The 25,238-nt window shown below is 41.1% G+C and overlaps 2 protein-coding genes and 3 long non-coding RNA genes across 8 annotated transcripts in view; 3 read left to right on the forward strand and 2 right to left on the reverse strand.

Moving 5' to 3' along the window:
• Positions 1-290, reverse strand: part of HPRT1 (hypoxanthine phosphoribosyltransferase 1) — a 38,422-nt gene extending 38,132 nt beyond the window's left edge. The window contains exon 1 of the mRNA XM_072818004.1: positions 5-290. Within this exon, the coding sequence (XP_072674105.1) occupies positions 5-31 (27 nt within the window). The 5' untranslated portion in view covers positions 32-290. The remainder of the gene's footprint in view (positions 1-4) is intronic.
• LOC140628635 (uncharacterized) lies at positions 214-1,196 on the forward strand. Its single transcript, XR_012026670.1, has 2 exons — positions 214-574; positions 947-1,196. It is a non-coding gene; the product is annotated as an uncharacterized lncRNA (long non-coding RNA).
• A 1,198-nt stretch (positions 1,197-2,394) lies between these two features.
• LOC140628206 (uncharacterized) overlaps positions 2,395-25,238 on the forward strand; it is a 129,534-nt gene continuing 106,690 nt past the window's right edge. The window contains exon 1 of the long non-coding RNA XR_012026560.1: positions 2,395-4,155. This is a non-coding gene — a long non-coding RNA (uncharacterized lncRNA). The remainder of the gene's footprint in view (positions 4,156-25,238) is intronic.
• On the forward strand, positions 14,600-19,468 carry LOC140628205 (uncharacterized). Its single transcript, XR_012026559.1, has 3 exons — positions 14,600-16,058; positions 17,811-17,979; positions 19,287-19,468. It is a non-coding gene; the product is annotated as an uncharacterized lncRNA (long non-coding RNA).
• PHF6 (PHD finger protein 6) overlaps positions 20,643-25,238 on the reverse strand; it is a 51,082-nt gene continuing 46,486 nt past the window's right edge. For 2 of the 4 annotated variants that reach the window (XM_072817321.1, XM_072817320.1), the window contains exons 10-11: positions 24,115-24,244; positions 20,643-23,790 (exon numbers count right to left, since the gene is read on the reverse strand). In XM_072817321.1, the coding sequence (XP_072673422.1) occupies positions 24,115-24,244 (130 nt within the window). In that variant the 3' untranslated portion in view covers positions 20,643-23,790. Of the gene's footprint in view, positions 24,245-25,238 lie in introns of all 4 variants that reach the window. The other 2 variants (XM_072817322.1, XM_072817323.1) reach the window with 1 other exon arrangement.

Below are 25,238 nucleotides of genomic sequence, written 5' to 3' on the forward strand. Positions count from 1 at the left end.
TCACCACGACGCTGGGGCTGCGGGTCGCCATTACGAAGCCGGCGGGCGCGGGGGCTGACGGCAGCCTGAACAGGAGGAAGCCGGCGTTGCAGCAGAGGAGGCGGAGGTTCTCCTGCAGAAGGCGGCGACCCGCGGGAAAGCGGAGAGATTTGCTCTGCCGTTGCGCTCTAGGCCGCCGCCGCCGCCAAGCCGAGCCTAACAGGCCCCGCCCCGGCTCGCCCCGCCCCCGGCTCCGCCCCGCCCCCGGCTCCGCCCACAGGCCGCCCGGTAGTCTCCGCCGGCGCCTGCGGGTTTCCAAGCGCACGAGGTGGGAATTTTCCTCCGGAAGAAGCGGCGACTCCTAGCGCGCATCCTGTGTCCCGTTTTCCCTGGGTCTCCCAGCGGGACCTCCGGCTCCAGGATTCCCAGACCTGTCGCCGCCTTCTTCCCAGTGCGCTAAACTGGGCTCCGGCTCTTCCGCTTGCAGTCACCACGTGCTCCTCTCGCCCGGCGTCTCCTTCCCAAGACCTTGGACCGCATTGCGGATTCCGTTTGCCCGACTGGTGGCCCAGTTCTACCAAAAAACTTTAACAGGGTGTGTGAGTTCAGACCTAGGAGCCCTAGGGTGAGCAGATCAGGGTACACATCCGGCGGGGGACACCTTACTGCTCTGTGACCTTGTGCGAATCAGACTTCCTGAGCCTCTTTTCGTCTCAGTAAAGTGAGGATATTAACGGGATTGTTGTGAGGATTAGACGCGGCATCTGTGTGCGCATACGCATGTAGACGGCACAGTACCTAGGACATTGCATAATCAGGAAGTGGGAACCGTTGCTATTACTGATCTTTATTTTTGCCTCCACAAATTCCTGTTTGGAATTGGGGCGGGTTGAGGGGGGATCCTCCCCTAGTCTCACGTAAGTCAGGTAAGCAAATAACAGTTGTTCCATTCCTGCCGTTCCTACAGCTCCGGCACCCACCAGAGTGCCCAGCGCATGCTAGGTGTCCTCTATTAGGGCCACTGAGGATATGTGATGGTAAGAGATTTGTGAACCTGGGCGTCATTGAACTCTGAGCCTTCATAAAAAAAATGAGAATAATTCTTCCTATGAAGGTTTATTGTGAGAATTGTAAAAATCACTTATGTAAAGCACCTAGCATACTACTTGCCTCGTAGTAGGTGCCCAAGAAAGAATAGCAGTTGTGATTTTATCGTGTATGAGTCTGGGAACACCATAGTGTCTGAGTTTTTCTGCCTCCCCTATCTATCATGGAGTGATAACAGACTATAATGGAAAAGGTACATGTGGGGTTTGGACTGAGATCTGAGTTTAAATCCTGAGTTGAGTTCACCACTAGCTAGTGTTATACCTTGAGCAGGATCCTCGGCCTCTGTGTGCCTCAGTTTCCTTATATGTCAAATGAAGATAATTTTTTTTTAATTTTTTTTTTATGATAGTCACAGAGAGAGAGAGAGAGGCAGAGACACAGGCAGAGGGAGAAGCAGGCTCCATGCACCAGGAGCCCGACGTGGGATTCGATCCCGGGTCTCCAGGATCGCACCCTGGGCCAAAGGCAGGCGCCAAACCGCTGCGCCACCCAGGGATCCCTGACGATAATTTATATCTCAACCACAGGGCATGGTGAGGATTAAACAAAATTATGCAAGAATGCCTAGCATAGCTCTTGCTTCAAAAAATGTTAATAACAATGCTATGCGTTCCATATTATTACCTTAAACAATTCTTCACTCTATCCTTCTAGCATCTAAGACTTCTTATTTGTTATTCTACTGATGGACATTTGGTCAGTTTCCAGGTTTGGTTTATTGCAAATAGTGCTGCTGTGAACATTTCGTACCTATTTTGTACATAAACACATGAATGCATTTCTATTGGATATAGACTTTGAGGTTCATATCAGCACATTTTTATTACTTATCCTTTTAACAAACATTGTGTTCCACCAGGAGTTAGAGCACTTACAGTTATATGTTGGGCCCCTGGCACATGTGGACTCAGCTACATTTGTTTCTCTCTTTTTTATGTTTTAAAGATTTAATTTATTTATTCACGAGAGACACAGATAGAGAGAGGCAGAGACATAGGCAGAGAACCGGGCTCCATGCAGGGAGCCCGATAATGGGACTCAATCCTGGGACTCCAGGATCATGCCCTGAGCCAAAGGCAGATGCCCAACCACCAAGCCACCCAGGTGTCCCTCTCTCTCTTTTTTTTTTAAAGTAAGTTCCATGCCCAGCCTGGAGCTAAAGGTGGGTCTTGAACTCAGGACCCTGAGATCAGGAGTTGGACACTTAAAACAAATGAGCCACTCAGGTACACATCCAGCCCCCACCCCCCCACCCCCACCCCTGCCCCGCCTGCCACATTTGTTTCTAAAGTAGGTAATCCAACACTTCAGAGCCCTTCTGGCTTGTTTGTGGCTTGCAGTTTCTTCTTTCTCCAACCCCTGTGGTAGCACATACTCCTGAATTCTCAGGGGTTTGAAATAAACAGTGATAGCCTGCTAACTGTAAAGACAAATAGTACTATTATTTCCATCCTGTTACTCTATGACAGCTTGGAGCTTTTATTTGTGTTTAAAATTTAAAACAGCAAATAGTGAAACTTGCAAGATGTAATACTTCTGTTTGGTAAGTGAAAATCCGGTTCACAGATGAAATGTATTGCTGAATTTGGACAATATATTTAAAATCAAAATGTTATTTTTTTTTAATTTTTAAAAAATTATTTATTCATGAGAGACACATAGAGAGAGGCAGAGACATAGGCAGAGGGAGAAGCAGGTTCCCTGCATGGAGCCTGATGCTGGACTCGATCCCAGGACCCCGGCATCATGACTTGAGCTGAAGGCAGATGTTCAACTGCTGAGCCCCACAGGTGTCCCTGAAATGTGTTATTTTAAAATTGTAATAGTTGGGGCACCTGGCTGGCTCAGTCAGTAGAGCATGTGACTCTTGATCTCAGGGTTGAGAGTTAAGCCCCACACTGGGTATGGAGCCTACTTTTTAAAAACTTGAAAAATTAAAATTATAATTGTCTTAAGTCCTAAAAAGAAATCAAGAAAATAGCTATTACTATTACAGGAAATAAAATTTTCATATAGACAAAATCATTTTGTCTTTTTTTTTTTGAGAGACAGAGTGTGCAGGTGCACACCAGGAGAGGGATAGGGAGAGAGAGAATCTCAAGAAGGCTCCACACCCAGCGCAGAGCCCAACTCCGGGCTTGAACTCACAACCCTGAAATCATGACATGAGCTGAAATCGAGAATCAGGTGCTTAACTGCTTGAGCCACCTAAGTGCCCCAATTTTGTCATTTTTTAAATTAAAAATTATCTATTCTGTGTCAAATATGCTAAGTATGCCACTGTTTTACTAGAATATTTGCATGCAGGAAGAGATAAGGAAAGGAATCCGGGATCATGCCCTGAGCCAAAGGCAGACACTCAACCGCTGACGCTACCCAGGCGTCCCTAAATGTTGAATTTTTTAAAAGACTTTTATTTATTCATTTGTCAGAGAGAGGGAGAGAGAGCACAAACGGGGAATGGCAAACAGAGGGAGAAGCAGACTCCCTGCTGAGCAGGGGGCCCGATGCAGGACTTGATCCCAGGACTCTGGGATCATGACCAGAGCGGAAGGCAGATGCTTAACCAACTGAACTACCCAGGCGTCCCTCTAAGTGTTAAATTTTTATGTTAAATTTAGAGTAGCCTTCCTAGTGATCTTGGATGTTCCACCTTCATCAGAATACATTTCTCTAAGCTTTGCTTTGACTCCATGAACTGGATGAAAACTGAACCAGTATTGGAATTAACAAAACTGACAGTTAATTTTATGTGTCACCTTGGCTGGGCCACAATACCCAGATATCTGAACAAACATTATTCTGACTGTTTCTGTAAAGGTGTGTTTTTGGGTGAGATTAACATTTAAATCAGTGGACTTTGGCTACAGCAGATTACCCTCCACAATGTGGACGGGCCTCCTCCAATCATTTGAAGGCCTGAATAGAGCAAAGGCTGACCTCCGCTAAGCAAGGAGGAATTTTGCCAGCAGACCGCCTTCGGACTGGAACTGCAACTCCTCCGGCAGTGTCCAGCCAGCCGGCCTCCCCCATCAGATTTTGGACTCGTCAAGCCTCCACAAACGTGTAAGCTAATTCCTTAAAATAAATCTCTCTCGCTGTCTTTCATTTTCTCCCCTCCTTCTCTATCTCCTCCCCTCCCCCTCCCCTCTGTCTCTGGCTCATACACACATGGGGTTCTGTTTCTCCAGAGAGCGCTAATACAACTGATTTTCTATTTGAAATATCTAATGATATAGATGGCATCATATAACTGACATCATTTAACTGTGAAGCCCTGAAAATAGAGCTACTTATTTAAAGCTCTCACTACACTTTTTGTCGTGTACAGGACACTTGATCACTTCTCGGCCTTTTGGCTAAGATCAAGTGTGGTACAGGACACTTGAAATCAAAATGAACAAATGAATGTTGAAGAACAGTCAGTTGATCTAAACAAGCCATTCACAGAGCAATACGTAAATACCCTCTCTGCAGCTGCACCCCATTAAATCATCATCTTTGGGCACAGCCTCCTTAAAATAACTACAAACCTGTGAGGTTGATGCTGAAGCTGTCTCTGCAAATTTATGCCCCTGGTTTTCCTGTGGTCAGTGATAGCCATGTGCTCCATGCGCGTGGATGATAAAGCATTGCCAACTGTTTTGTTCATGTTACACAGTCATGATCAATGTCTTGAGTAACAAATATGGCATTTAATTTTGCATTAATCTTGCACTTTAGTTTTTGAATCATGTGCCGAAAAGGGTGAACTGCAAATTTGTAGGAAAAAAGGGTGTTGTAGATTTGCACCATATAATGAATGACATAACCACTGCACTGAGAGCATTCAGGTGACTTACTCTGTTCTATGGCACGACACCTCAGTCTCTGTTTCCTTAGTATACTTTATGTACATGTAAAGATGTAATTCGCTATGTCCACTGGCCTACCAACTCATGGCCGGGCAGCTTCCTGTATCTCGTAGGCTTTGGCATGGGCACAAATGGCCGGCATACCCTTCTGGAACCCCAAGTGTCCAACAAAGGGGCACACAGTGGTGAATGTTCCCTCTCGTCCCTGCCTGGGACAAGCATGAGTCGGTTGTCTTTAACTTCTAAGGTCTGAGTGCACTCTGTTATCGATGAACACCCAGCATGCTGTCCTTGAGAGGGTTACATACTATTTAGAAAAGATTAGAGAAAGGGAGAAGGGTTATCACTGGTTGCCATTTAGGTCTAACTGTATTAAAGTGAGAATTTGCTTCTCTCCGTATGTACTGCACAGGCTGGTAGGCAAAGAAGACTGAGGCAGAAGCTAGAATTAAAAGGTGGTGGTCCCACAGCCCCATCCTGACTTATGTTGATTCAGTTATTAATACTTACCCTGGGTGGGAAAACAAAACCTCTCAGACAAATGCTGAATTGGATAAGTTGCTGCAATAACAATCCCAGGCAAACTGGAATGTATAGCTCCCCTACAGTGCTGTAGGGCCGGTGGCCGGGGGGGGGGGGGGGGGGTGTTGGATGGCATCTCTCCACTATGGTGTCCCAACTTCTCACCCTGATTTCCTTCCTCTCCGGGCATCCTGGACCACCTTGCCTATCATAACTGTGCTTCAGGCCCACGGGAGAGACTTCCCATTCCCTGATCAGCCACTCTGCCCCCGGCTTCCCTCACTTCCCACTTCGCTCAGGATCCCACCTGAACCACTCTCACCAACTGCTGGAAGTCCTTTGTGCCCTTCCACCTCTGCTTTGCCCAGATGGCAGAGCCACACCTGTTCTATCTACCTCGCCTAGGCACTGGAGAAAATCCCACAATCGTGGAGACTGGTCCCTCCATAGATTCGTGGGACTGGGCCCTAACACCCCATTCACAATCCTTCACGAGTCCTTGTTCAGCATCCTGTCTTACTCCTCTCAGGAATGTTCTGAATGTCCCTGTTCAACTTCATCATCCTCACTCTAGAGGGGTTGACTCAACCCAATAGCTCATGAAGAGAGTGGAGGAAACAGGAAGCACATCAGTCCCTGCCATACACATCTACACTGTGTCTCTTCTCTCCTCCAGACCCAGAGCTGAGGAGCCCCTCCTCTGACCAGCAGACCCGTCTGTGGCCTGCAATCCATCACCTGTGGTACTGGTCTCTGTCAAATATCTACTCTTATTCTCCCATAGCATTTGTATCTCCTTCTTTCTAGTCTTTCCCTTCAGGCCCATACAGACCCAAGTTTCTTTTATCCAAGAAATAAGTAAGCAAATGAATAATTGAATGAATGAATGCATTTAAAGTCCTCTCTTTATGTCATAGCTCATGTTCTCGGAAAAATTTCCAGGAGGTTCTGAGAAAAATTTGATTTTGTAAAATATTTTATGACAGGAATGTCAAAATGGAAGTTAACTGCTGTTGTTAAGTCGTGCATGCTGGCTTTAGTTTGGAACAAAGAAATGAGTTTATAACAAGTAAGGCCAGGTGCTAGTATAGGACCATGTATTCTTTTCTCTTTTTAAAGATTCTATTTATTTATTCATTAGAGACACAGAGAGGCAGAGACATAGGCAGAGGGAGAAGCAGGCTCCCTGATGCCAGACTTGATCCCAGGATCTGGGATCACAGCCCAAACCAAAGGCAGATGCTCAAGCATTGAGCCACCCAGGTGCCCCTAGGACCATGTATTCTTATTGAATTCTTTTAAAACTCTGTATCTATTCATCTGAAAGTTGTCAGCCACCAATCACCCAGAGTTCCCTCATTCAATCTCTATGCTAACATTCCATGTCTCTATCAGGGTCTTCTTAATGACCATTAAACTATGATTTGCAGAGCTTAATTTTCTAGCAACTACCTACTGTCCTTGTCTTACATATTTTATAGCCTTCTGATATTATTACAAATGGCCTTTTATATAGACCAATTTCTAAAACTCTCAAAATCCCACATGGCTAATGGAAGTTGCTTTCTGCTTCCTTAGGATTTTAAAAAATAAACTGTTTAATTAGAAAAATTCTTTCTTTGGGGTGCCTGAGTGGCTCAGTCAGTTAAGCATCAGACTGTTGGTTTCTGCTCAGGTCGTGGTTTCAGGGTCGTGGCATCAAGCCCCGCGTTGGGCTCCATAGTCTGCTGAGATTCTCTCCCCCTCTGCTCCTCCCCTGCTCTCTCTCCCTCTTAAATAAATACAATCTTAAAAAAAAATCTTCTTCAGCAGCCCTAGATTCATGAGTTGTTAATACTTGCTTTATCAACTTTCTCACTTGCTGTCCACCCTCCTCACTCACTGTGGTCTGTCTTCTGTGCCCACAGTGGTGCCAAAACAGCTTGGCTTGGACAACACCATTGACTGTTATCTTGCCAAATCCAATGGACACAATTTTTGGCCTATAACTGTCCTCCTTATTGCATTTGATATTATTTGTCATTGTGTTCTTTTGACTCTATTCCCTTGAATTCTGGGACACCACTTGATTGTCCTACCTCCCTGTTCTGTTTTTCTCTCTCAAACTTCTCAGTACAGATGGTTCCCAACTTACAATGGTTTGACTTGCAATTTTTTGACTTTACGATAGTGCGAAGGCAGTACATGTTCAGTAGAAAGTGTACTTGGAATTTTGGATTTTGATCTTTTCCCAGGCTAGTGGCATGTAATACAGTCCTCTCGTGATGTTGGGCAGTGGCAGTGAGCCACAGCACCCAGTCAGCCACATGATCATGAGGGTGAACAACCCGTACACTGACAGCCATTCTGCATCCATACAACCATTGTGGTTTTTCACTTTCAGTACAGTATTCAATACATTACATGGGATATTCAACACTTTATTATAAATTAGGCTTTGCGTTAGATGATTTTGCCCAACTGTAGGAAATGCATTTTTGATTTACAATATTTTCAGCCTACAGTAGTTTTATCAGGGCATAACACCATTGTAAGTGGAGCAAGATGTGTATACCCTTCCCCAGTGTTAACATTTAATATAACCACACCTAGTACAATGATCAAAATCAGGAAATTAACACTGATACAAAATTATTAACCAATCTAGAATCTTTATCTAAGTTTAATCAATTGTCCAATTACTGTTCTTTTTCTGGACCAAGATCTGATCTGGGAGCACATGTTGTATTTCCTTAAATCTCCTTTACCTCTTTATTCCTGGAACAATTCCTGTCTTTGTCTGTTATGACCTTCACATTTTCAAAGGGCACTGGCTGGTAGAATTTCCCTCAGTTCAGGCTTGTCTAATGTTACCACACCATGGAGTTTCAAGTGTTCCATTTTGGGCCAGAAACACAGCGGTCATAATGGTGTGTTTTTATATTAGGAAGAGCATGTTTGTCAATTTGTCCCATTATTGATGCTACTTTGGATTGATTACTTAAGGCAGTATCTGCCACACTGCTTCACTACATACTCGTTTCCTCTTTGTAATTAATAAGGATTATTAGGCATTCTAGTTTGAGACCCTAAATATTCTGTTCCTCATCAGACTTTCACTGACTAATTCTAGCCTCCATGCTGATTTCTGACTGCAACAATTATTACTGGGGTGTTTGTCGAATCTTGCTTTTTCCATTAACATCATTCCTTCTTCACTTGCTATTTAGAATGCTACTGTAATAAAGAGCTTTGCCTTCACCTTACTCATTAGTTTTTAAATTATTTAAATTGCCATGGACTCAGGAACTTTATCCTGTAGGTAATGAACCATCAGTAATATTAATTACATTTTGCCCAAATTGCCCAAAATTTGGCTATTGGGAGTCCCTCCATGTTGGCTCCTGTGTCTTTGTAGCTATTTCCCATTTCCCTTTGTAGCTATTATCATTTTTTTAAGATTTTTTATTTTTTTATTCAGAGAGAGAGACGGAGGCAGAGACACAGACAGAGGGAGAAGTAAGCTTCACGCAGGGAGCCCAATGTGGGACTCGATCCCGGGACTCCAGGATCATGCCCTGGGCCGAAGGCAGGCACTAAACCGCTGAGCCACCCAGGGATCCCCAATTTCCCTATCATTCTTTTAGCACTTCCTTAATTTCTGGCACCACAAGATACTCCAGGCTTATCTTGTACTTTTCCGGTCCTAGCCTTACAATTGGCTGTTTTTTCCAAAAAGCACTGGTTCCTTTCATTGGAGAGTAGTATTAGAAGTAATAGAAATGATTAGTATTAGCAGTATTAGAAACCAAGCTCTGGGCATTACGTTATAACATTCAAATCATGATATGAAAATCCAACAGTGTCTTATAATAAGCTTAAGAGTAATTTTATTTTAAAAACTAAGGTTAAAAAAACAAACAAACAAAAAACAACTAAGGTTTAGGGCAGCCCGGGTGGCTCAGGGATTTAGCGCCACCTTCAGCCCAGGGTGTGATCCTGGAGACCCTGGATCAGGTCCCACATCAGGCTCCCTGCGTGGAGCCTGCTTCTCCCTCTGCCTGTGTCTCTGCCTCTCTCTCTCTCCCTCTCTCTCTCTCTGTGTGTCTCTGATGAATAAATAAATAAAATCTTAAAAAAAAAACACTAAGGTTTAGGGGTACCTGGCTGGCTCAGTCGGCGGAGTATGCAACTCTTGATCTTTATTTGGGTTGTGAGTTTGAGCCCCACAAAGAGATTACTTGCAAAAAAGGGGAGGGATTTTTTTAAAAATTAAAAATAAGGCTTAAAGCTTAATGCCACCTATCATATTTAGTACGTGTATGTATGTTTAAATTTATATATCTAAATATGTGTATATTGAGGTATATTGAATTTTTTCTTTTTTGTTTTTTTAAGAATATTTGTTTGTTTGTTTGTTTTATTCATCAGAGACACACACAGAGAGGCAGAGAGAGAAGCAGGCTCCCTGCAGGGAGCCCAATTGAGACTCTATCCAGGGACCCCAGGATCATGCCCTGAGCCGAAGGCAGATGCTCAACCACTGAGCCACCCAGGCGTCCCTTGAATTCTTTTTTGGAAAGAGAACTTTATGCATAATAAAATTCAAGTTGACTTACTTTCTGCATAGAGAGTTGTTGCCTTACCCAGCTTAAATGTAGACTCTTAAAAAGGTCAGCTAACAACAACAAAAAAAAGTCAGCTAACTTTCATGTTTCTGTATTGCATGCTATAGACAAATGTAGAAAAATCAGCAAATAAAACAAGATTTTATAAGGGTTCTTTGCTTCTACAGAAAGTAGAAGTCCCTAAGGTTAGGTTATCACCTGTTGGGGTTTTTGGAAAGCACTGTTACTCTGGTTCTAGAGACTGGCATACTGACCTCTTTTTCCCTGCCAAGTTTTTATTTAAAGTCCAGTTAGTTAACATACAGTGTAGTGTTAGTTTCAGGTATAGAATTTAGTGATTCATCACTTATGTACAACATCCGGTGCTCATCACAAGTGCCCTCCTTCATCCCCATCACCCATTTCAACCCCCTGGCCCCCACCCCCACCCGACGTCTCTTTCTAATGTTGCTCTTTTCTAGGATCAGGTCGCAAATTCAAAATAATAAAACTGATGAGAGGAACACGTGGGTGGCTCAGTGGTTGAGCACCTGCCTTGGCTCAGGGTGTGATGCTGGGGTCCTGGGACTGAGTACCTCACTGGGCTCCCCACGGGGAGCCTGCTTCTCCCTCTGCCTGTGTCTCTGCCTCTGTGTGTGTGTGTGTGTGTCTCCTGAGTAATAATAAAAAAAACCCCACGATTAGATATTTTACCCCCAAACCATCCTTAGCACTCTCCTAGATGGCCGTTCGCACCAAAGGTTTGCTCTCTCTTCCTGACTCATGTTGTGGGCTCACAAGCAAAGGTGGGGAGGGGTGTTAGAGAAATAATGAGGTATAATAGGTATGCTTTACATATTTTCAATGAGACCAAGAGCAAACTGTCTCATGGTTTAGGTTCACAATACAGGGAAAGTTGTCAAGTCAAAGACAAGCTCAAGTTACTTTATGTTACTTTTTATTACTATAGGAAATTCTCATTGCAAGCATCATGGTGATACAGATTCACATTTATGTGTGTAAGGGCTAATGACGTGACCATTATCAAACTGACTTCTAATGACTTTTCTTGCCCAGTTTAAAATAGTTCTGTTATTTGAGAGCGATTATAGCACACACTATACAGGACAGATTTTAACACCCTGAAGATTTACCAAAGGCCTTCTCTGTTCATAAAATGTGCTTGCCTCAGGATTATCATACACTGATAATTACAAGCAGGTCCGTTCACTTGTATACTGTTCCCTAATAAGGTATTGCACTCCCCTCCATTCTGATACTTTTGCTCACTGTAAGAAACAAATTGAACATTTTGGATAGTCTCTGCTCTCCATTCATACTTGCCTAAAGGTCCCTGCTATGACTTAGATAGAGCTGTGCTATCCAGTACAGTACCCACTAACCACACGTGGCTATTTAAATCTTAAATGAACTACGATTAAATAAAAAACTGGGCTCCTCAGTCCTACTAGCCACATTGTAAATGCTCAATAGCTACTTGTAGCTAGTGGCTACTGTATTAGACCAGATGGACATAGCACATTTCCACCACCGTAGAAAGTTCTGTAGAATAGCCCTTGGCTAGAGAGTGGGACTTCTGGAGAGAATAACAAAACACAGTCCCAGAGCTTGGTAGGAAGGGCTCTACTGGAAGCTGGTTTCTCTGGAAGCTGATACTGCTACCAGGTGCATAAAACTGACAGACTGGGGGCGCCCAGGTGGCTCAGTCACTTAAGTGTCTGGCTTCGGCTCAGGTCATGATCTCAAGGTCCTGGGACAGAGCCCAGCTTCGGGCTCCATGCTCAGCGGGGAGGCAGCTTCTCCCTCTCCCTCTCCCTCTGCCTGCTGCTCCCTCTGCTCCTTCTGCTCCTGCACACGGTCTCTGTCAAATAAAATTGTAAAAAAAGAAAACCTGGCAAGGTCAGAATCAAAGCAGGATAGAGACAGGAGTGAGCTGAGCAAGGACGTAGCCTCAGGTAAAGTCTAGCCCTGGCCTGACTCAGGGGAAAAACTTGCAGTAGTCCTGTCTTGAGACAGGGGACAAGGACTTTGTATCTTAGAATCACTGGCTACCTGGGAAGAGGGACAATGGAGCCTCCCAGGCTCCCATAAGGCAATGGCAAGTAACTAGAGAAGGTCGCAAGTGGAAACTGCATACCAAACAAAGGTGCTATGAGGGCTCTAGCTGGTCATGGGAGCTGGATAGGACACCAGCAGCATCCACCACATCCAGGTCCGCAGCTACCAGTGAAAATGAGTTATCGTGGGACTTTTAGAAACATTTTCCTAATATAGGAATCAAGTTGAAAGGAATATTATATTATTGTGAATATAAATTAATAATGATTTTGTGTGCTACATAATTAAAACTATGTCTAATTTCCACCATTTGTTAGAAATTTAAAAGGCAATTGCTCAGGCAACAAATTAATTGAATTTTTATTCGTTTTCACTGGTAGCTATCTAGTAATAATTTGAATCGAGGTAACATTCTGAAATTTACATGAATATATAGAAATGTTTCTACTCAGCCTTGTGTGTGGACTTTTAAAGGCATATTATCTGATGCATGGTTGTAAAAAATATTTAGCAATTGTATTTTATCTCTATTTTGCTATCTCTTAATATTCTTAAGTGTCTTTGGGGAGTTGAAATTAGTATAAAACTAGATTAATAAGCATCTAATTTTATATGATCTACTAGAATTGCCTGGAATATATGCCTGTAACACATATAATATAGAGATGGTAATTATATATAAAGTGAGTGTTGACCTCAAGATGATTTCAAAAACCTCAAGAACTTGTGTTTACATCTCCCTTCCCCCTGAGAAAATTGTGGAAATTTAGATCAGAATAGCAAACACTTAAGTTCCACTTCCACTGAAGAAATTTAAACACCGTATATTTTAAGATAATCAGGGATTATTGTTAAAAACTGAGTAGTTCGGGGGTGCCTGGGTGGCTCAGTCAAGTGAGCATCTGACTCTTGATTTTGGCTCAGGTCATGATCTCAGGGTCCTGAGATGGAGCCCCACATTGGGCTTCACTCTCAGCAGGGAATCTGCTTGGGATTCTCTCCGTCTCCCTCTGCCCCTGCCTCCCCCCCCCATTCAATCTCTCTCTCTCAAGCCTTTAAAAAAAAAGAAATTTATCTTAAGGATATAATCAGACAAGGGCAGAAAGCTATATGTATAAGAATGTTCATCTCAGCATTATTTATTTTCAAACATTTGTTACCCATGCTTCCTATAGGAAAAAAAGGAAATGTTACTTCAGAAAAATGAAAAAAGAACCTAAGATATGGATGGAGACCCTGAAATACAAACAAAACAGTGGCAGCTGAAGGGTGACAACAGCTCAAAAGATCGATTTCCAATAATAGGGTGTGTTCAGGCAGAAAAGGTAGAGAGTCACCCTAGGTGTTGGGGAGGGAGACAGTTCTCTCTGGGCCACTTGATCCAAATATCGTTCACATTCTTTCCTCCAGATGTGGTTCCTTAGTGGCCTTCCTCTCTAGGCTATTTGATCCAAATATAGCTCATGCTCCTTCCACCAGAGTGTGGTTCCTCTCCTGTCTCCATACCCTTGGGAAGGATTTCTCATGGCTTACTCCTGTTCCCTGAGTTTGGACTTTCTTCAGGCTCCCTTAATAATGGTTGCTACTTCTGCTGGTGTGCCTACCTTTAATTTTTTTTTTCAAAACTATAGAAAAGTTGCAAGAATAGTACAAAGAACTCCTGCATATCATCCACCAAGATTCATCAACGTGTGATATCTTGCTCCATTTGCTTTATCTCTTTATACACACACACACACACACACACACACACACACATTTCTTTTTCTGAACCAGGTAAAAGGCAGACATAACACCTTTATTCCTAAACACTTCAGTATATATTTTCTAAGAATAAGAGTATTCTCTTATAACCACAATTATCAAAATCAGGAAATTAACATTGACCTAATAATGTCTAATCTTCAGTCCCTATTTACATTTAGTCATTAGTCCCCAGAATGTCCTCCTGCACAGCAAGAATTCTGTTTTGCGGAACCAGTTCCCAATTCAGGGTTACACATTACTTTTAGTTGTCACGTATTTTTATCACCCTTAATGTGAAATAGTTCTTCGGCTTTTCTTGGATCTTCGAGACATTCAGGACAAGTGCAGGCCAGTTGTTCTGTAGAATATCCTTTAATCTGAGGCTCTCTGCTCTTTCTTCATCATTATATCAGCACTTTTTCCAACAGCAAAATAATAGCAACAACAAAACCTGGAAACTTAAGTATCTAATGATAGGGAAATGGCCAAACTCTAGGATACATCCACAAAATGGACTAATGCAACCATTAGGAGTGACAGTTTATTTACTGAACTGTGAAGATATTTCTGATTTGTAGGTGAAAAAGGCAGAGTACAACTTACTAGGTATAATATGAACCCCTTTTTTTATAATTACATATATGCACAGAAATGTTTGAAGATTTTACAAAAAATATAATGGTGGCCTTATGGTTCATAAGATGATGGGAGATTGGAATTTTTTTTTTACTTCTCTGTATTTTCTAATTTTGGTTCACTGAGCATCAATTCATATATGACTAGTGAAAATATAAAACGCTTTTCCAAGTTGACTTGATAGATTTACCTTTATAGCTGAAGGATCACGGAAATCCTTCCATCGGCTAGTCCCCTTACCACACCTGATCCTTCAGGGATGTTACAGTCAAGAAGGCAAAGAAATAAGAAGTGAAGAGTACCCACAGGATTTGGCAAAGGCCACCAGTGGACTTTGCTGGAACAGTTTCCGTGTAGTTGAGGAAGTGGAGAGGTGTGAACAGAAGTGAGTGCAGTGAAGCTGAGGAATGTGTAATAAAAATACAGATGCAGAGACGTCAAGTGGGGACTCAACTTTCAAGAAAATTACATGAGAAGAGGAGAGAAACAGGGCACAACTAGAAGGAAACACAGGAGCAAGGGCCAGCATGTCAGGGGATGGGAGAGTCTTGAGTCTGTTCTCTCCTTTGATCCTCACAAGTCTATGCAATGAGTACTATTTTTACAGGCATTTTCAAGATGAGATCATGGAGGTGGAGATTCAGTAACTTCAAGGTTACATAGGATCCGAGCCAAGGCCACCAAAACCCAGAGTCCATATGCTTATGTTTGTAACAGTTTGTAAGGATAAAAGGAAAGACAAGTTAAAAGGATTGAAGACTGATATGGAGAACCTGGGAACAAACACCAATATTTGTGCGGCACCAGGCCACATGGGTTGCAATCTCCTCTGGCGGGTCACCTTCCCCAGATGGGACAGTAGAAGGAACTCTAGGCACAGGGGAAGGTAAAAGGGTGGATGAGAATTGACAGAAGTGGCAAGTTGAGGCCAGTGATGTCTAGAGGTAGTGGAGGTGATTAACCATCTCATGCAGGTTGAATAGTAAAGGAAGTGAGGGCAAGAACTGCCTCATGAAGAAAACCAAGGAACGAAGAGTCTGAGGAACATGGGTCCAGAGTGGAAACAGGAGTCAGGATTCCGGGCAAAAGGTGAAAGAGAAAAACCAACAAACACCGAGGAAAATCACAAGTTTATCAGCAGTAAGAATGGAGAGGATGGACCCAAAAGACAGAATAACAGATTGTGAGGAACTTAGCAAGCTGACGTGGAGATGTAAGCAGACCCATCGTTAGCCCCATCACCTGACAAAGAGAAAATCCAGGTCAGGACAATTCAGTTTGGGATTCATGCTTGAGTAGCCAGCAGACTGGGTAAAAATGTCCAGGAGTGTAGCTGAAACTACCCAGTGGGTGGAGCCGAGTGTGGATAAGGATGGGGACTCATCAGCAGAACACACAGCTGACAGCTGTAGCAGCAGATTACGGCTGAGCGAGAACAATCCAAGATGGAAAGACCAGAAGGCTGCGGACCACTTACATTGGGGCTGGGGAGAAGAGTCAGGAAAGGAGTCGTCTTGAAGGGGTGGTAGAGATCATGGGAAGTCAGGTAAGTGAGTTCCCAGGAGGGCATCAAAGGAAGAAAAGAATAAAGCGCAAAAGTGTTCCAAGTTTTGTGGCGATCTTTCTAGGATGTGCCCTAGAGTTGGCTGCACTTCCGAGTTTCATGGAATGAAGTGACCCCAGTTATGAAATGCCGTAAAGGCTGCCGAAAACTTCTCTCTCCTACCCTGCCTCTTCCCAAGCGAGAATGGACATCTGCCAAGCCTTCCCCTTAAGCCACATATGTTTTCTTTAATCCCTCTCCCTGTGTCCCCACCCCCAGCCCCTGCATACTGGATAGCTGCCCTAAGCGGTCTGGGCACACGGAATAGGTTGAAATGCTTAAGAACAACTCTTCTAAGGGAGGTCCGGAAAGAGTGTTGTATTTGAGGATAATGCCAAAATTCCAGCTCTCTGATCTGCAAACTTTCAGAAACTGCTTATCTTTTGTGCTTGCTCTCTAACCGAGAACATATGAAACCAGGGTCCCGAGAATGATTGCTTCCTGGTAATACTAAATCAATACTAAATATAGAACATAAGCCTATTTGGGCTTAAGGATCAGGAACATTTGAAAATAAGCCTTTGTGTTAAATTGTCTGGCTAACCTCTGAAATGAACGTACAGCGGTCTCCATGACCACTGAAGTTCAAAGTTGCAAAAAAGAACTAATGGAGTCGTGGTGTTGTCTTACCCCTCTTTACAGACTTTGTTATTTCATAAACATATGAGAAATGAGTGTAGAGAAACATGATCAAAGGTTGGGTTATTGGTAAAACATTAAAGAATTCTTTTTGTAAGGTTATACATCTGACTTAAATCTTCTTAAATAGTTGTTTGGCTAATGTCATACATACCTAATTAGCAAAAACTATGATTTTGAGAATTAGAAAAAACTAGTTTTCAGGTGGTATCAATCATCCTTGACTACATTCAATTTATTCTTTACATAGAAACTGGCAGGTTGAATGACCATCATAACTGAATATCTGTGTTATTTTTTACCAACAGTTTATTTTTAGATATGCAGGTAACTTGCTTGAAATTCTTAGAGAACAATAATTTTTTAGCAAATGAGCTAAAAGAATGATATATACATCAGTCAGTTTTTCTGGTTTGTCTTACATTTTATTCATACAAGGATAAAACAACTAGTTGAAAAGTGAAAAGTTCAAATGGTTTCATCTTGTTTTTACATAACTGACGGGTGGTTAGACACATTCACAGTTTGGGGAGTAAGAACCATCACAATAGATAAAGGCTATAGGAATTCTTCAACAAAACCGTACACGACCCCTTCAAGTGCACTGAACTGAGCCACGTATGACCCTGGACACACAGAGAAGTAGATCCATCTGGCAACAAGGAGCAGCTATGAACAATCTGTCACTTTTCAGAAAGCAGGAGGAAGGGAAATGATTCACCAATTACTACTGTTGCTAACATGTATGAAACAAAAACTTTTGACTTCATTGTTTCACAAATGAGATATGGTGTCCAGTTTCCCCCAAATAATCCATATGCTTCCTTGAGATATAGTCTAGGTGGGCTTTATGACAAAATGAAAACCCTATAATTTTCTATAGAGCATGTATCATGTTTTTTAAAGAAGATACCATAATTCTTTCCGTTAAAAGGCACTCCTTTGGAGCGGAAAAGCAGGGAAGCTTAATCCCCATAGGGTGAACTTTTCAATTGGTGAATATTTTTTGGATGGCAATTTTTATTAAAACTTTAAATGTATATACCTTTTACTTAGTTCCACTTCTGGAAATTTAGCCTAAGAAATGACCTGCATAAGATCCTGTGAGACCAGACAGAACAATTCCAGTTCATCCATACACTGCCATGGAATGGAGCTGCTGAACAAAAGGCAGGGAATCTAGTTGTTCTGACACCTTACAGCGTTGTTCAAGTGAAAACGACAGGTACAGAACTGCATGCAGAACATGATCCTATTTATGCTAAAAAGTATGTAAGTTATATATGTACACAATTTAGAAGGATCTATGTCAAATACAGGGGAGTTGGCTTGTGGAGAACAGGGGGAGTTTCACATTTTGCCCTATACATCTTTGTATGTTTTAATTTTGTACAATGACCACGAATTACTTTTTAAAAATTGAGGTGAAATTCATGTAATACAAAACTCACCCTTTCAACGTGTATAATTCATGGCTTTTAGTATATTTACAAAGTTGTGTAGCCATCACTGCTACCTAATTCCAGCCATTTGCATCACCCCAAAAAAGAAACCCTGTACCTGCTAACAGTCCCTCCCCCGAGCCCCCTGTCTGTAGCCCCTGGCAATCACTAACCTGCATTCTAGCTCTATGGATTTGCTACTTCTGGACATTTCATATAAAGGGCATCAAACAGGGGCGCCTGGGTGGCTCCATCAGTTAGGTGTCTGCCTTTGGCTCAGGTCATGATCTCGGGGTCCTGGGATGGAGCCTCACACATGGTTGGTGGGGGTGGTCCCTGCTCAATGAGTCTGCTTCTCCCTCTGCTCCTCCCCACTCTTGTACATGCTCTCTCTTTCTCTCTTTCATAAATAGATAAAATCTTAAAAGGGGGAGGCATCATACAAGATGTAATCCTTGGTGCCTGGTTTCTTAGCATTAAGTTTCCATGGTTCATCTAGGTTGTAGCAGGGATCAGTACTTCAGTTCTTTATACGGCTATGTATGACTTCAATAAATTAAAAAAATCTGTAAATAGCTCTGTTTTAAGAAAGACACTCAGAAAAAGAAAAACCTCATGCTTCTGTACAAATAACTTTGTAGAAACTCAGTAGCTCTAAATCCAATGTCCATATTAAAGCACAGTTTATTTCTATTGTTCTGCTCCTAACACTCCCTTGATATGCACGCCCTCAGGTCCCATTCCAAAGATTTGCCCTTTCAAACAGTATTTGTTTCCATGTAAGTCTGTTTATGAGATTAGCATTCACAGAGCAGAGCTAGTTACCTCTTTGCCCAGATGCATCTTCTTCCCTATATCCCAGGCACTGCCCCCACCTCCAATACAAAAACGCATTTATAGCGACAGAGATAGAGACAAAGGCATAATTTGGATGTTTATGGACCTCCTATCTTTTGACAAAGATCCAGGTCTCAATGAATTCAGTACACTGACCATGGGCAGAACATGTCTGCTACAGTGTAACACTTTAAATGTTCTCAGTAAGTTTCGTAACTGGCATTTTATAGTTTTCATCTTTTTTATTTATTAGAGAGAGTACAGGGGAGAAAAGCAGAAAGGGAAAGAGAGAGACAAGCAGACACCATGGTGAGATGGAGCCGGATGTGGGGCTGGATCTCATGACCTGAGCCGAAGCCAAGAGTTGGATGCTTAACCGACTGAGCCACCCGGGTGCCCCTAGTTTTCACCTTCTGAATAAAAATCAAGAATCCATTTTTGCTTTACGTCCTTAATTTCCAGATACCTCATTATCTAAACTAGGCAAAATTATGTAACATAGGTTGTCGTATAAAGCAGCATTATCTCTACAGCCAAGGACTCTAATATATAAATAAAAAGGGTTTTCCCTTAAAAATATGGACTGGCCCTTGCCAGCCATAGAATTTTCCTAGGAAATTCTACCAGGTTTAAACTTTGGAATGACCTCAGCAACTGCTGATGACTACAGCTGGAAAAAGAAAACAAAACTCCCTTCAAGGCCCCCAGCTGTCAGTAATTCCAATTAGCTAAAGAAAACAACATAACCCCCTTCTCCATATTTTTGTGGTAGTCATTAAAATAAAGCTAAATAATGGCTGGCTCAGTTGGTAGAGTGTGCGACTCCTGATCTTGGGGTTGTGAGTTCGAGCCCCACCTTGGGTGTAGAGATTACTTAAAAATAAAATCTTTTTTTAAAAATCAAAATGCAACTAAATAATGGACTTTAAACACACACAGTCACACACAGGTGCATGCGTGCCCAGCACAACTAGGTAACATTTGCGGTGAGGCACACCATCCCATAGTTCCAACATTAATGAGAACCTATTACATATTTTTTTTCTTCTCGAGTAGAATGAGGTGAGGACTTGTGTGTATGGAATGAGCACATTCCACTAATCAAGTATTCTGATTTCTGCCCTGGATACGACTACCTCAATCTATGAGCAGTGTACTAGAAGTAAGCTGTCCATGACAAAGGGAGGACATTTAGATCTATAAGGTGGAATCCCTTCACAAGAATATTAATCCTCACCCTTATTACCAACCAGATAAACCATAGTAGGAGTTTTGGTTTATTTTCAGTCACCTTCTGGCTAGGTTCCAGAGGACCCAACTTAAGCCAAAGGTAGCTGAATCATGTAATGATAAAAGAACCAAGGTGTAACGCAGTTCTGCTGTACTTGAAAGATTGCTAGTTCTCTCCATGATGCAACCTTTATGTTGTGAGACCTTGAACTGGACTCAAACTCACTCTTTGTTCTCTCTCATACTTGTTTAATGACAAGTTACTAAACAAACTAGGCATTTCATTTGAAATGAAGCAAGACTAAAGGGAACACAATCTTACTACCGCTACAGATAAGCTTCATTACACCCTTTCACAAAAAAGACATACATACAAACATGAAAGTCGTAACTCATTTATTGAATGAATAGTATATGCAAGAATATCAATAAAAGGAAACTAATACTACAAACTACAATTTTGAAAATAAAGCCAATATAACAGGAACAAAATATACATAACATGAGAGGAATGTTTGATTTTGACCCATAATGCATTCCTTATCTTTACAATTAACCTAAATGTCTGTTAGAACAAAACTGTATACCTTGGTCTAACCTTTAGTGCTTTTCAAAAAAGCAACAACATTCTAGAACACTTTTCGTTTTCTTTGAGATATTTAAGATTCACACATTTGTTCAAGTACATAGATTCTGATTCAACAGTAGATCTACATAGCTTGTTATTCTCTTAATATCTTGAGTAGCATGTACTCCTGAGCAAGTACTATCTGAAATTCTAAAATTGCTGATCTTTGAAATAAAATGTATTTCCGTTGTGGGTTTTTAATAAATTGAGATGAAAGTAAAATTCACACCCCCACCCCCCTCCCCCAAGGAACAAAGAGTTCTTATTAAAGTATAGAAACTCAAGTCTATCTTTCTACTCTAAAGAACATTTCTTACAAACAGTTCTGGTAAGGCAATAAATGCTCCAGAATAATCTTCAATATACGCTTGCAAAGATTACACTGTTGAATATCAGTAACGAAAACAAAACAAAAAAAGGGGGGGGGAGGAAAGAAAGAAAAGACGCTTCAAAATTTCAAGCTAAAATATGCGTCAAAGACAGTCATGGCAGTATTTTTTGAAATGATGTACATGTTATATACTTAGCAAATAATGTCATGCTTATTAAAACTACAGTTAAGGACTTAAGAGATGAACAGTAAATACACTGCTGAGGTCCATTTTTCTAAATATTCATACCACAATGTCATTACTACCCAGAAGATGATGATGCTACTTGGGAACATAAGTACTGTACAATTTTTACATTGTAAGGCACTTTTTACTCAGCATGTGACGAAAACATGGATGGAGAATCAAAGTATGAGAGGTTTACAACCAAAGGTGATATTTTATGTGACTTCAGTTTACATTTCAACTTTTGATGAAAGACTGTTTAGCCCATCACACCACAGTGAGAAAAAATAGGTAGCCAGCCACTTATTCTAGCCAACCAAAAGGTAAAGTGCTATTCTGGTTGCTAGTGGCAGAAAAAGGGTTGAAGACACCCATACAAAGTTATACACTTGATTACATGACAAATCCATCGACTGACAGGTATAGTATTTGAAGTCCATGATATGATCATTGGCTGGCCACTATTACCCTGGCACCTTCCATTTTTCCTAAAAACATCATTACAGTAGTTGTCCAAAAATGAAGGTGCTCTATTGTTCCATGGGTAAGTCTATGGCACACAATGTAAAAATGATCAAGACACAGTGATTCAAAGATTTTAAAATAACAGGTTTCAAGCTGTCGTAAGGAAATAAAGTACAGATCCTTTGGGAAAAGTCACATAGCTTGGTAAACAAACATCTAGATCTGTCGTTGCACTTCAAGTCATGGTGAATTTTGAAAATTCATCACATACACACACACACAAAAAAAAAAACCAATGGCATATTTAGAGCAAAAAGAGAAAAACGTATAGGGCAACCCCACTAAAGCTAGTTTCCTTCTAAAAATAATAAAAGATGGTTAAAATAAAGCAATCATTGAGTCCCTTGATTTAAGTGAATGTGTGAATACACACTTGACAAATGTGACCTTAAGGGACTAGCAGTTAAAAAAAATCAGTCATTAAGCACAGTGTAATTTTCCACCTGTTACATTTTAAAAATGCTTCTCCATAAGCTGCAGAATATCTTGATGTACAGTCAAGTTAACATATTATTTCTTATTTGCTAATTTGCTTTAATGTGGTAGGTTAACAAAGAATTCAGAAATCAGAATCCCTACCCTTGGTATTGAGGTGCTATGGTAATATTAGGCAGACCACAACTAAAGTTTTTTGGTTTTGCCATAAAGAAATATATAAATGTGCTTCAGCAGGTAAGTGGAAGAAAATATCCCTAGCTAGAAATGCCAGTGTGAAAATCCTTTCTAAACAGCTGGGTTCTTAGGCTTCAAAAAACAACTCCAATGATCAAGAAAACACCACCAAGCCCTACCAGAAAAAAGTAGGGCACGAGAGCCTATTTAATAGATAAGCAAAGCAATGCATGAAAACATTAAAAATATTAAATAATTTTTTAAAAAAATAGTGGTCACAAAATGAAAAATAAATACTGTTTTCTGCAGACTGTTTTTTACTCCTACAGCGCATGAGACCTTCTTACATACTTTGGGCCAATATATGAAGTGTTCCACACAACACGGCACTTGAGAGGAACCAGTTTCAGACATGGTGGCTGAAGTCCTTAATGAGTAGTAACCCATTACATCTTAAAGAGGTTTAATTTGCTGTTGCCAAATGTTAGTTTAAACTTACAAGGATCCAATCATTTTGCTGGAAGCTCTTTGTAGGGCATGATAAGAGAAGAGGTTTACTGTCAAGAGAATTTTGGCATAAGCACTGGAGCTCACAACTTAAAATCACCAGTCGCCCGACTGCATGCTGGTCAGTGAGAGCAAGTTTAACAGGAACGAAATGAAAAGCTTTAGCACACTTCTTGGAAGAGATTTTTAGCATGTGCTGTCAAAGCCAAGAGAAAAAGAAGGTTCTCTTCATTTCTAGCCTCCGTTACTGGAGTGTGAAAAAAAATCACATATTCCCATGTGTTGCCACCAGAGGTGTGTTTGCACTGTAAAGTGAAATTCGCTTATGCCTTCCCTTGAGTATGAATCCACTAAACAAACTCAGACACTCTAAACAGTAGAACTTTGTTCAGTCCAGAAATATAGCTTACTTCATTTCAATGTCTGCTTTAACTGTTGACACTATACACAGGGTTAATAGTGTTTCAATTGCTTCCCAGAAACTGCAAACTACAGCTACGTAATATCAACATGTCAAATTCTGCCATCTAGTGAAGGCTCATAAAACAAACAAGACGTTTTTAGGCAGTTCAATGAAGGATCTAAGAGCTGGGCAGTAAAAAGTTACAAACCCTTTTTGATTTTAGAAAACAGTGAAAAAAGAATAGTAGTTATGGATGTCTTATTCATTCCCAGTTTTCTAACTCTGTCCCATGAACCTGTTTAAAAGATGATAAAAAATTGTAAAATATGATGCTTGAGGGGAACACAATAAATATAATGTTATTGAGGAGCGAGAACATCTTATTGGTTCGACATTACAACTACACTTATTGATAAAGTGGATAGCTTGTTTTTACTGTTACAAAATCAGCTAGTTAAAAAAACTATGCAAGCCTACACAATCCTTTAGCATTCTAGTAACATGCTTAACTAAACATAATAGCATTAAAAAATCATACTGCATATACCATTTCTCCAACATGTATTTATCAGCGAGTTTTGTATCCTGACAACAGATCCGATAGAAGTAACTTTCATACCTAGTTTCCATTAAGTTGTTGCTGAGTTAGTTGTTGCTGGTCAATTTCTACTTTTCCCCGGCTTTTACTCTCTCGTTCCTCGTCTTCTTCATCTCTCTCATCATTTCCACTATGATTTTTACAATATAGTCTACAATGACGAAAGATAAAAGTCTCAAAATGTTTTGTCACATGTTTGTCACAAGTTTCTAATATGTGAGTAGAATAAATAAATACAATATGTATGCCATTAGTAGATGAGCTTGGTGCCCATTTAAAATAAGAGTTTCCTCATCTATGCTTTTAAAAAACACTACATTTAGTTACAGGTCCATTTCCAAGTAAATGATAGGAAAGCACTCTATTAATGAGATCATAGAAGTTCATCTGAAAGAAAACCTATGGTTTAAGATAAAAGTTGTACATATGCCCAAAGATGAGGCAATGCCTCATTTTGCCCATTGAGATTAAAAATGAAGCTTCCAGCCACCTTGAAAATATAAACTTGCAGGTAGATAGACAAAATGATCAAATTCTAGGTTTCAGATACAGAATTCAAAAGCATTTTAGGAAATAGTATAAACTATATACTGCTGCTCTCTGCTCAAATTTCACGAGAAATTTTTATTCAAACTCCTCAAAATGTCTTTTCCTCAATGGTGTCCTGGCCCTTCCTGGGCCCCCTCACAGTTTTCCCCGCCCTGCATTTGGCTAGGTCTCTCTTGATCTAGCCTGGCTCCTCCAACTTCTTTTTCTCCCATGAGCTGACTTTTTGGGAAAAGTCAGACTAGCTATCTTTTCAAAATGCCATTCTGGATTTGACAAATTGTGGTACTATTTTATTTGGTTCTCTCTTATCCAATATTTCCTAGAAACTGGAAATAAGGTCTAAGGGCTTGATTAGCCCTAAGTTCAACTTTCCTAGTTAGTGCAGTATATTTGATAGGTGACCCTGCACATTCAGGAGGGATGTTGATTTCAGAATACCCTACTAATAGTGATGCTATCTGATCATTTGGTTAAGGTGGCAGTGATAGCCAGACTTCTCCATTGTAAAGGCAGGTTTTCCCTTTTAAAATTAGCAAATAGCCACTGGTCTCATACTTGGGCATCGGGCTGTTTTGAGAACCTTTTATGTGGGTATA

This window comes from Canis lupus, chromosome X, assembly GCF_048164855.1.
Source record: "Canis lupus baileyi chromosome X, mCanLup2.hap1, whole genome shotgun sequence".
NCBI classification, from domain to species: domain Eukaryota; kingdom Metazoa; phylum Chordata; class Mammalia; order Carnivora; family Canidae; genus Canis; species Canis lupus.